Below are 13,061 nucleotides of genomic sequence, written 5' to 3'. Positions count from 1 at the left end.
CATGCTGTACATCTTTTGCAATGAAAGAAACTGTTAGTCTTCTAATTCTGCTTTTCAGCTGTTTTAGGTGGAAAAACACTAGTGTTGAAATCTTGTTAAAAAAAAAAAGAATTCATTTTTAAGTGTTGTGTTCTTCTTATTTTAACAAGGAAGTTTATTTAGAAGAACCAGTTTGTTCTTCATGTCCAGAAAAGCATTGAATTACAGCATGATTTATGACTTTTATTGTGGCGTGGTAGAGTTTGGGGGTAATGCTTTTTTTTGTTCTGTTCTATTGTTTTACAGGGCAGAACTGCCCTGCACTGGCTCTGTAACAATGGCTACCTTGATGCTATAAAGTTGCTGCTCGGCTTTGATGCTTTCCCCAATCACATGGAGAACAGTGAGGAGAGGTATTGCTTGTCTGAAGGTGTTATTTTGTAATTGAGCCAAGGCACTACCTTCGATTTAAATGTTAAAATGTTCAGATGCTGCAAGAGAATCGTCATCTTGTATCTCAAAGGAGTGCTGTAATCTTGGGCTTCAGCGTAAGCAGCTTTTCTAGTGTGAAAGTTCTATTTCTTAACTAAGACCTTGCAACTTCAACTGTTTATACTTCTGAGCCTTGAACTTATGGAGTATTTACTCACACTAGTCTTGTTTGAAATATTAAAGATCTTTCTCATTTATATGGAGTTGATAGCAGATGTGTATGGACAAAGGATGAAAAGGCAATTCTGCTGCTGTTGGAATAGACTGGAACTTTTATATTTGATACAAATACAGCAAGAAGAAAGAAAGTGGGAGAAATGTAACATTATGTTTTAAAATGGTGATTACACAGAACCTGGTGGCTACCTGTATTCTAAAGGCCTAGTTTTAAAAAAAAAGTCTCCTATAATCATAAAGAGACAGCACATTTGCATCTCTTTTCTTTGTCTTTCATTGACATATAAATAATGGTTTTTTAAAAGTGATTTGGGTTGTGGAGTTTGAATTAGTCACCTGAACATGAAGATAATTACTATTAGCAGAAATTTATAATGCCTCTTTTTAAAGTAGATGACCTTCTCATAATTATAAGATTATGAACAGCATGCCATATAAATTTGAATATTTCAACATTTAAAATAACTTAAGGGGTTTGCCACCCCACATTTCAGTGCTAAATTTGAGACTTGCATACTTAACCCCCATCATTTCTCTTTTGTTCTCTACTCTAAACCACTCAGATCTCTCTTCCTTTCTGTTCTTATTTTTTCTTGAGAAACACAAATGAAAGTATAACTAGTTCCTAATTAAGTAGTGTCAAGGCTCTCTTTAGTAATTTTTGATAGAAAATTGAATAAACAGTTTTAATTAAATTGCTTTTAATGAGTGAGATTAAAAGCCTCTATTTTGCCAGAAAGGAGACTGCTGTTATCTTTACTTTGTAGAAATGTACTAATGATGCTCAAATGTGAAGAAAGTATCTTCACTGTGGTTTACCACAACCATTCAGATAGTATGTATTTTTGTTTCCCTCTGGCATTAATATATGTTCTGATGTATAAATCTAGATTACTCAAAATATAACTAGAAGTATTCCAAATGTCTGTTGATAAGCACTACTGCATGTGCAGAACAAAAGAGATCCCCAGTATTTCTAGGTGGATCAGTCTTTAAATATAATTCTCCTAAAATATATATATAAAAATTGCACAGTTGCATCTAAAAAATATCTACGAATCTTGTTTTATTGTTAATAGATTGGAAGTTTGGAAAGTGGAAAATCAAGTTAAGTGTTGTAAGAGAGAGGAAAAATAACCTTATGGATATGGTTCATCTGTAATTGAATTGGTTTTTAATCAGTAACAATTTCACTTCATAGTGACTTTTTTCAAATATTCCTATAGGAAAAGGCTTCCCTTCTTTACTTTCTTAGTGTAATAAAAGATACCAGTTAAAAATTCAAACATTGTGGTTATAACTAAAAGATTAGTGAAAAGATAGAGCTGAGATTGCATCTAGGATTTTAAGCTGCCTACTTGTTTGCCAAATATGTGATCAAGTGCTAGTCTGGAGGGTGTTGGGTTTGTTGTTCCTTCCAAATTCATTTTGTAATCCAACTTAATGTCCTGAGTGCATCAAGCTGCTGCTTGACCACCTTCATGTTAAATTACCTATAACAGCTGATGGCTGATGTCTTCATGTGTTTCCCTGTGAAGCCAGCTTGATTTAAAAGCTATCTGCTTTAGAAAGAATCAAGGGGAAGAAAAGTTACATTAAGCTTTAAACTGACAGAACAGAGGAGTGTATGTAAGTGTCCAGTCATACAAACCCCTCTTCAGATTTGATTTCAGTGATTTTTTTACTTTCAAAGGTAGCTCTGATGGAGTTAGAGAATCCACATTTAAAAATATGGATCTTCATGACTGGGACCTGCAATAGAATACATTGTCTTGGTAGCTACACGGTATAGCATAAAGTTTACTTTAGTATCCTTTGTGTCTTTAAAATATTCAAAATTAGGAATACTTTAAAAATGTTTAATTACGTTCCTGCTGAAGTTCCCATTTCTGGGTTATTGAAAGTCTGTATCTCTTTAAATGCCATCAGCAGCACACCTTGACATCCAAATTTTCATGTTATGTCATTGTCTTTATTCCTGCAGACACCTCAGTTCAGATTCTGTTTACCCTTCCATCAAACCATCGCTGTGTGGCAGGTCCAATTGTGCTTTCTGTCTGTTTTTCTTTGCTTACCAGCACTGCATCCCAGCAAGTTACCATCAACAAGAGCCCTAATTTTCACCATCACATGCATTGACATTTGTTATTGGATAGTCTGATGTGATATGGTCTTGATTATGGTTTGTGACTGATAATTTTCAGCCCCTAAATGTCTTTGCCTAAAGTTTCAGTGTCAGTGTGGGAGAGATGTAAATTTTGCTCCCATGTTGACAGTGGGAAATTTGGGAATTATTTTGAAAAAGGCTTAGGTGTCTTTGACACCATTAAAACCCAAAGCAATTTAATATTTTGAACACCTGTGTCCATTTGAAAACAGACTTAACTCTTCCTAGTACCTTAAAAAATGATATTATCGTTTTAGATCGCTACTGATCTAATCCTGCTGCTTGGTCAGTCATACCGTCCTCAGTCAATGTTATAGAAGCTAAGCCAGATTTGACAGTAGGTCTCTAGAACTTAAACTCATATGGAAATAACACAAAAATATTTTAACTTACTTTTTCTTTCTATTTCTATATGAAAATCTCAGTAACACCTTTTAAAGACTGCCTGCCTGCCACAGTTAATGCTGTGGATGGGGCTTTGGGACATTCTGTCCAAACACCTCGTGTAGTCTGATCCCCCTCTCCCCCACCTTCCATATTAGGAGGCTAAAATAAGCTTTAAACATAACCACAGTGTGTAGAATGAGTAAGGTAGGAAATTAATGCTTAAAAAGATGAGGAAAACTACTTAAACCGTGTTTAATCTGTCTCCATACTAGAAGTTGCCTTATTATGGAAAGAGGGTTAAGTAAATGCACATTATAGCTCGAGTTCTAGATCAATAATAGTTGTTGTGGTTTTGTTTTGCTTTTGTTTTTTTTAGATATACTCCACTTGATTATGCCTTGCTTGGTGAACACCACGAAGTGATTCAGTTCATGTTAGAACACGGGGCTCTGTCTATAGCTGCCATTCAGGATATTGCTGCTTTCAAAATTCAGGCTGTCTACAAAGGATACAAAGTTAGAAAGGCTTTTCAAGAGAGGAAGAATCTTTTAATGAAACATGAACAGCTGAGAAAAGATGCTGCTGCCAAGTAAGTCTGAGACTTGAAATCTACTCCAGCAAATAGGTATTTGTTGTTAGTTTGTATTTATCAGTGTGTGATTTTATGTTGCTCATCAGGTTTTGTTCCTCTTTATGAAATTCATGAAACTGAAGGAAGCATATAACTTCCATATAACTATAGACAGATGGAAGTTATTTTCCATATAATCCCAGTTTAAATAACAAACTTTATATAATATAAAATAACAAGGCAAAATACCAAAGGCTGGGAAAATAGCATGTTAGCATCCATGGATCTTTGCCTGATATTCTGTATGATGATAAAATGGCTTGGGAAACATTTATCACTTGAAGGTGATGGAAATAATTATTGACCTGTCAAGTCTTGATATCAGTTTTGAAAAGAAATTAATAAGTAGCTGAGGAAAAAAACCAAAAACAAATCAGGGAAAGCCTAATGTTTCTCTAGCAGCCTGAACTCCTGGATTCTATTTGCGACTTCATTTTGGGCACTATCATTCTCTGCACTTATATTTTCTGGTCTTGAATTAGAGAGTTCCTATGAATTGCTTATATTGCATTACTGATAACTAATATATGCAATTCAAATAGTTATCAGCAAGATGTCTAAGTTCTGGCTGAATTTCAACCCAATTTAAATGTGGTAGTGGTAGCACAGTGGTGAAACTCTAAAATCAAAAGGTACATAAATGATTATCAAAATGCTTTGCTTGCTTGGGGTTTATCCTCAAGATTCTTAGTATGAAATTAGCACCTGGTTTCTCTTGAAGAAATCTGATTCTGAAGTGAAAAAACATAACAGTCTGAAAAGATTTCTGCATGATTTGGTAGAATTATTTTGATAAAGAGAGATCATATGAAAAAACCACACAACATAATGATTGAACCTAGAGGTGTTGGTGTTGCACCTGTGTATCACAGACAAATTCAGCTGCACTACACTGTATCAAATTTGGTTGTTTGATGTTCTGCATAACTAGCCAGTTGGACCTTCACTGGGTTTGAGTGCTGCTACTGTATAACGCTTGTTATTCCCCAGGAGGAACCAAAGCTAGAAATATCAGATAACTCATCTCTTACTCACATCTTTACATCCTGAAGTTGTAACCTGTAGCTCTCCTACTGTTTACCTTTTCTGCTGAAGTCAGTATAAGTCAAAACCATGCAAGGAGAAGCTGCCTTTGAAAATATTTCTTTTTAATGTGGAGAGCTCTGCTTATTGCTGTGTGGTCACACCTGACTTTACCAAATGAGATGGTTTTATCCTTTGTGATGACAGTCATTTTTAGAAGAATCTCTGATCCACCATGTAGAAGATTAAATGGAAAAGAATTGCCTCATGGAAATTTGGAGATATTTTTGTAATAGTTTTCCTTTGTGAGTGTCTGATGTAGTTTCTGAAACTTACTTAGCTGTTGTTGATTTGTTTGAAAACAATAGAAACAAAGTCTGTGTACCAAATACCATAAAAAGAGAATTACAGTACAATTGGAGTGTACAAGCAAATCAGGTTGTCACATAACAAATTTTATTTAATTGCAGTTTTATGATCTGTAATAAACTGAAGGGGACATTATGTTGTCATCATTCTGCGTACCCATCTGTGCATTCCACAGCTAAAATTGGCCAGGGTGTTGCTGCAAAGAAAAAACTATTATCCTTACTGATGTTTAAAAATCTGGTCTCCAGATAAAGCTAGACATTACGTGGGGATCCAGAATGATGGTGAATTCCTAGATCAAACACACCCCCCTCTCCAAATATTTCAGTGTAGGTATTTAAAACTTGCTTTGTAATATGTTATTTTAGAGAGTCTCATTAAGATAAATCATTCCTATGAGTCTGCATTTAGTTAGTCTTTTTTTTTTTTTTAACCCCTAACAAAAAGTCAGCCAGCATCTTATACCTGTATTATTTTCTGGTAAAATTACATTCACTGTATTTAAAGCCTATGAAATATTTCTATACAAACATCTTCTCCCATGTTCTGTGCTATAAAAAAAAAAATTGTAATTTATAAAATGAAGTTTGATGAAGGCCAAAACAACATGCACACTAATATGTCACTGAGCAAAGAGACACACCAGCAGACCAATTTGGGTAAGCAGGGAGTCATTGACAAAGCTCAAATGTAAAAATGCAGTTTACAGGAGGCAGAAGCTGGGACAGACTGCAAAGGCAGAGTGTAAAAGCATGGCTTGGGAGTGTAGGGATGGTGTCAGAAACACCAAAACTCAAATGGAGTTGAGATTTTAAAGGTGACTTTGTGCTTCTATATTAATAAAAGCAGTAATACATTAGTAAAAAGCTGAGCAAGGGATATGTGGGCCTGTTGCTGAATGGTGCATTTAGTGACAACAGACACAGGTGTGGCAGGAGTACTCAATGCCTTCTCATCCTCAGTCTTCCAAAAGAAGGTCTCCCAGGCCTCTTTGCTAAGAGAATTGGTTCAAGGAGGAGAACTGCCAGCTGTGAATGAGGATTAAGTCAGGGATGGCTTGAGAGAACTCAGCTGAGACAAGTCCATGGGACCAGACTGGCAGCATCCAAGGGTACAGAAAGAACTGGCACCATTAAAAGGCCACTTTCCAATGTCTTTGAAAGGTCACATAGACTAGGGAAGGTCTCCTGTGGTGAGAGGAAAGAAAATGTTGCACCCAGCTTCAAAAAGGGCTAAAAAAATAATCTGGGGAACTGTAGTCTGGTTGGTGTCCCTGGTCTCTGGGAAACTTGTAACAGACAGAAGTTGAAACAAGAGATTTTGTCTGGAAATAAAGAGAAATTCTTTCACCCTTGCGACAATCAAGCAGTAGAACAGCCCAAAGAGGTTGTATTGTCTCTGTCCATAAAAGTTCTCAAGGTGGATAAAAAGCTGAGCCACCCAATTGGACCCTGTTTTGAGCATCATGTTAGCCTCCATGACTTCCTGAGATTCCAGTCCTGAAATCCTTCCAGACTTCAAAACGAGGATTTTGGTTTACTTCCTGCAAAACCAGGTATTTAAGAAAATAATATCTAAGGGTTTAAAACATATTCAGGGAAACCTAATGTCCAATATATTGAATTTTGAAAGGGCTGCAGAACTCGTTCCTCATTTGTTCACCTTCCCTTTCAATTTCTCAGAATGAGCTCCTGAATCCATACTTTTCTTTTTCATTTTAGCCAATTGGAGGAAACTGATTGAGAATGAGGATGTAAAAGGGAAATGGATGAAAGTGAGTAAGTAGCTCCTGATATTTAGGAAGAGAAGAGCAGCAAGAAAATAAGCACTTCAATTAAACAGCCTTCAGTAGATTTAGAAAAATGTTCTCATGCCAAGAGAGTACAAGTAGATTATGAGGTTTTTCAAAAGACTGGTGGTTAGCCCTGCATGCTGAGAAAAGATAGGAGAGTGTGGCAACAGAGAAAATAATGAGCTCTTCAGCAACCTGAAAAGGGAAAGCACATATTGGAAATTTGATGTAATTACTAAAATTGACTGTAATAAGAACATACAGTGATAAAGTTAAACAAGCTGAGGTGCTAAATAAGAAGAACTGGCAAAGGATGTGGGGTAGGTATCACAATAAACCATTGTAAACATACTCATTGTAAAAGGAAGAGTAAAGAAACAGTTGGTCCATGAGAGATGCTAAGTAGACTGAACTGTTCTGTGGGGTTTTTTTTCACTTCACAAGAAATTACATCCAACCAACTCAATTTTCTTTTGTGTCTGAATAACAAGTTTTGTGGCCATGGAGAAACAGTAGCTGTCATTCAGACTTGCCTAAAGTCTTCATACTTCCTCATGGGAAATTTCTCATTTCTCACCTTTAAACTGGAATGTATATTGATGAGAATTTCACATAAATCCATCATGAATGTGTATTTTCATTTAAAAAGTAAATTTAAATTTGAAAATAGCACCAAAATGCAGAAGATTGTAAGCACATTGAAGACTAAATTAGAAATCTGAATGGTGGTAAAATACATATGAGAAATGACTGAGGAAAAAATAGGTAGTTAGGTAAGAACTAATGGACTGCTCTACATATTTGGGAAGACCGGTCAACATAGGAATACTGGAGAGAAATTAACTGTTGTCTTAACATTTTTATTAAGGACTATCAGTTTAAAAGATTATTGTAGATCAGAAGCTGAACATGTCACGAGTCAGTGGTGTCATTCTTCTGAAAATAATCATCATGCTAGGCTGTGTAGCAGGAGATGCTGTTTATACAACATGAAATACAACTCCTTTTAGTCCAGGCGAAGCTCTACCTGTAGTAGGATCATGCCTGGAGATCTCTTTTCAGTTGTGATTTTTTAAGTTTATTTTCTGCAAGGTTAACTTTAAAAACACTCTCCTTTAAAATATCCTTCAGTGACTAGATAAAAAACTTAAGTTTCTATTCTTAACAGAATAGAAAAGGTTGAATTCATTTTAGCAGAATCAAAAATTCAAAGCATCTCTGTCTCTTCCCAAATGTGTGTGTGAGGCTGAAACTGTTCCTTTCCATCTGCTAAAGGCTCAGTTTTCAGTCTTTCACTTTTGCAACAAAGTACAAGTTTATGACCATTCAGGACAAAATTGTGTTGCATTTACAATGGAAAGTGTTGGCCTGCCAGGTCTATTACCACTCTTGAGCTGTAGCTGTCTAACTTGAGAGCCCAAATTTGGATCCTGTTGAGTCACCAGAACCTCCTAAGAATGACTGAGAGCCCTGAAGTTAGAATCTTGTCTGCTTCCTTCACTTGTTCATGAAACTTAGCCTCTCAAATTGGACAGCAGTAAAACTTGGAAATCTTAATTTCAAAGAGATCCTTCACTTGTAATACAGGCTGAATTTCTGATTAAATAAAGCAAAACACAAGGTTCTTATGTGTTCAGGAGTCTATAATTCAACTAAGCTGTACTGTGACCATTATGATGATACTTTATGAACAGGGAGCTTTGAAATCCCTTCCCTTTATTCTTCCTTCAGTTTAATCTGAAAAAGTAGTACACAGATAAGACCTTTAAAGAAAAAAAACCTTTTTTCTTCTTGGTTTCTGGTCCTGTGTCATTTCAATAACTTTACAATTGGTATGTTGCTGAAGTTATTGTTTTGAGTTGATCTGCTCATCGGAGGAGTGCAGGTCACTCTGGCTTGATTGTGTATCACACAGCCCATCTCACACTTCCTTTTCTAATATCCTGAATAGAGGGTATGGGTACTAGGCTGCTTATTCTTGTGGAGAATGGAAAATTACTATTCTGTGAATAGCAAGATCTGATTTATCAGCTCAAATGGCACAGTAATGGCAGTGAGATCCATACTGTACACAGTCCCAACATCCCTGCATAGTCCGGTTGTGGAATGCCAATATTAATTGAAACTAGCCACTTTTTTTCATGCCAGAGGGAATACTGAATCCCAGGCTGCTAGGAGTGTATTTTTTTAGATCAATTAGCAGCTTTTCAGGTGCAAAGTTCAATCAGCTTCTTCTGCAGAGCATAGTTGATAAGATAGCACTGACAGATAAAGTTAGGGCTTCTCGCTGGCAGCTCGCGCTGCAGTGACACGCGCTGGCAGTGACACCACTCACAGGAACTGGGGCTGGCGTGCTGCATAACTCACCTGTCACACGCCGTGCTGGGAGGTGATGTGGCAACAGTCTGCAGACTGTGTTGGAGCACTGGAAGCAAGTTAAAATACCAGGCAGCTACATGATACGGCATTTACCGCCTGTCCGTCCAACAGGAGAGGTGTCACTTTGGCCAACAACCAGGGCTTAATTTACAAAAAACAAATTCAATGGGAGGTAGGTATGTAACGTTTGCTGTGTGCTATTGGGTTTATTCTGCTTGGTAGGAACAAGAATTTAAAAGATAAAGTGCAATGATAGCCCACTGTATTTCAAAATAGGCTGCAAAATTTTATTCAATGGATGCACCTTTCCTAAGTTTGTCCAAAATTCTCTTTTATGGCTACACTGTTAAGAGATGCGTGACTTATTTCATTTTGGAAATCCAAATGTCACCATTGTAATGGCATACTATGTGCACACAAGTTTCTAATTCACATCTCATATTTTCAGTATTTGTCATTTATATGACATGTAATGTATATGCAAAATTTATTATCTACCAATGACAAATACATAGCAGCAAGTTAGTACCAGTATCTAGTTGAAAGTTGGTTTATTATTGTCTGTACTAACTATGGCACATTTAAGTATGAAAAAATAATTTTCAAAGGTACTGTGTTTTTTGTTAGTTTTTTGCTTTTCAAATACAGTGCATTGCGTTATTACTTACATGAAAACATTGCTCTTTACTAATTACAAACATAATTATAAGTGTCATGATTCTTTTAAAAATCCTAATTTTAATTTTTGTATACTTATAGACCCCCCTAAATTTAGTTGTTTTCAATAAGTGAGTGTTTTAAGATCAGTTAAAACAACTGCAAACTGAATGGGCAGCTGGCTGACAAGGACTTAACCTTCATCAGGCTGTAGCTGCAAGTCAGTTTTTGTTTTGGATCAAGCCAAGACATTTCAGTGCAACGTGTGTCCTTTTCTCATGAAAAAGATGTCAAGTCAAGGTTTTGTTGTGGCAGCATCAGATTTTTAGAGAGGAGTGTGTTCAAGTTAGATATATGCTCCCAAGATTTAATCTTTGGAACTCTTATGGTATGGACTATAATTGCAGGAAACGTGAAGAAGAAACTAAGAGGAAAGAAGCCAAGCTGCAGAAAGGGATGCAGAACATGGAACAAAACAAGTTTTGGGTACAACAGAATCCCGCAAATCGGGAGAAGGCCACCAGTGTCCCACAGCTACCCAACAAAGCAGCTGACACACAGAGCAAGAGGATTCTGTCCCTCAATGCTTCACAGATCCAACCAGGGAGAAACAGCAGAGGTTCACCTAAGGCTGGTCACAACAAAGGGGCCCCAAAGGAGAGCTGCCTGTCAGCGGAGCCTCAGAGCGAAGGTCATAAGATCAGGCAAGGTTTGTGATCTTTTTAAATTGCGCTGTTTATCCGCTTTGTCCAATTCTTGGGGGTTTTTTTATATCGGACCCATTTTGTCTTGCTGTGATTTCATAATCTTTCATCACTTGAGCAATTTGTGCAGCAGGGTAGAGTTAGATACACATTCTTTTACTCTGTGTGAAGTAGTGAAAAACACCAGTATAGTGTCTTATGGAGTCTATAAAAATACATAGAATATATGAAAACAGGCTGTGGGCAATGTTCTATTAGTTGCACTCTTTGGAGAAAATAAGATTAAAGATATTTGACATATCTGTGGTGCACATGAAGAATGTTAATGGAGAAATGGTATCTCTTGTTTTTAAACGAGATTTATCCTCTAGCTCAATCCAAACTGTCAGTGTTTGAAAGAATGCTATGCCTTTTTTAGGTATGCATTCCCTTTTTGTTACTGAAGTGATGCCAGGAAAGTTGATGCAACCAGGATCAAATCATGAAGTTGTATAGTCAGTTCTCATTAGGTGTTTTAATCAATCTTCTTTATTGGACTTCATTGGTCATTTTATTGGAATTAAATATAAATTTAGACCCTTTGGGCTATGAAAACTATGATTCAGTTGTTGGGTGTTTTCTGATCTCGTTATCCAGTCAAAAGGGTATCCTGTAAAGCATCGTTTCACCAGGTTCTGGATGATCCAGATGATTTTCTGGAATGCCAGTATATCAAAGATCTCTTTCTTTTCTTTTTCCCTTGATACCTACCCTGTAACATTCTGTCTGTTACATTTCATCCTGTCTGGTCTATTTTCTCACTCTCATTAATTTTCAAGCAGAATTGAAGGTGGATGGAAGATGGGGAATTTTCAGTTTTGCACTGCAGTCTGGCTTTCGAGTCACCCTCACCAGAGTGTTTAGAAGCAGTGATCACACAGCAGCAAGGGAGAAATAGGAAGGACTTCATAGTTTCATTCAGGATGTCAAGGGAAGTACTGAGAAGCCAAGTGCTTTGGGTTTCCTGGGTCAGTGGGTTATCCTGTGCCAGGATACAGGATGGATAGAGCAGGAGCTTTTCAGGCATCTAACTCAAATGTAATGTTAGAAAGAAAACCATTTGTAAAACATTGAGCAAATGAAAGAGTTTGGGACTCTACTGTGACAGGCAATCATGTCCTCTTCTGATTCTTCCTGTTTGCATTTTTTTTGTTCATTTAAGTGAATCCTAGTGTGCCTCAAAGGTAACTGAGCAAAAAAATCAGAGACATAAACTATGTTTTGCTGGATCAGAGACTGAACATTGTTTTCCAATTCTCTGTCTAAAGATTCATTGAGGAAACACATCAAAAGCAAGTCAAGTTGTGTCCATTTCCATTGTGACAAAGCCAACGAGAGAACAAAAGTTGAAGTGAAACATCAGGTTGCACCTGCTGCAGAAGTGGACGGAGAAAAGCACAAGGAACATGCTGTTGACACAATGGGTGCCTGTGCTCGGAGGAGCAGGAGGCTTCCTGCTTCTGCCTGTAGGACTGCCTGTGCTGGGGAAAAGCAAAGGGATTCAAGTCAGCCTCCCTCTGGCAAGAGGGACCACAGTGAGGGAAGGGCTGTGTTCTTCTGCGATGCCGCTTGTACCGGTGGAACAACGCAAAACTCAAAGCTGGGTGAAGCTTCTTTCAAAGGCAAAAGGCACCAGCAGAAACCCAGAAATAAGGAGGTAAATGATAAGAGATGTTCACCAGCTGGTTCTAGTAGACCAGGAAGTGCCAAAACAGTATTTGTAAGCACCAGAAATGACAGCCTGCACGCTGTAGAACAAACTGTCAAAGTGGGAAACAATGAAATAGAAAAAAAGGCCTCCTCATTATTGTCTGCTGAGGCAGAACCTACCAGGACTGTGCCAAGAAACCCAGTAACATGTTCTGCTTCTGATCACAGTTTGAACTTGGAAAAAACAGGCATAATTGGATCCAGGAATGCAGATGATCAATTGTGTTCTGTTCCATGGCAAAGTACAAATATTGAACTAATCCCTTTAGAGATTCGAATGCAGATCATAGAAAAAGAAAGAAAAAGAAAAGAGCTGTTTCGGAAGAAGAACTATGCTGCCACAGTCATACAGAGGACGTGGAGAAGGTAAGATTACTGTTTCAGTAGCTAGAGAAGAGTGAGATACAAGTAGATGTCAATTAAACTAGGCCTGTTGGAAACGTCCTTTATTTGGGCCTTTTGCTTACAATGTTACCAGTGCTAAACGAGGAAGTTAATAATCTTTCTCCACACAAGGGGAAGTGGGTTCCAGTTGCCTGGAGTTACATCAGTCAG

At 37.3% G+C, this 13,061-nt stretch overlaps 1 protein-coding gene across 8 annotated transcripts in view; it reads left to right on the top strand.

The window, feature by feature from the left end:
- INVS (inversin) overlaps positions 1 to 13,061 on the top strand; it is an 85,027-nt gene that overhangs the window by 63,794 nt on the left and 8,172 nt on the right. For all 8 annotated transcript variants that reach the window (XM_032120140.1, XM_032120148.1, XM_032120130.1 and 5 more), the window contains 4 exons: positions 286 to 392; positions 3,579 to 3,791; positions 10,461 to 10,762; positions 12,065 to 12,872. In XM_032120140.1, coding sequence (XP_031976031.1) covers positions 286 to 392; positions 3,579 to 3,791; positions 10,461 to 10,762; positions 12,065 to 12,872 — 1,430 coding nt within the window. The remainder of the gene's footprint in view (positions 1 to 285; positions 393 to 3,578; positions 3,792 to 10,460; positions 10,763 to 12,064; positions 12,873 to 13,061) is intronic.

Source organism: Corvus moneduloides, chromosome 1, assembly GCF_009650955.1.
Source record: "Corvus moneduloides isolate bCorMon1 chromosome 1, bCorMon1.pri, whole genome shotgun sequence".
NCBI lineage: Eukaryota > Metazoa > Chordata > Aves > Passeriformes > Corvidae > Corvus > Corvus moneduloides.
Note: the sequence above shows the minus strand (reverse complement) of the source record. Positions and strands in the feature narration are given on the sequence as shown.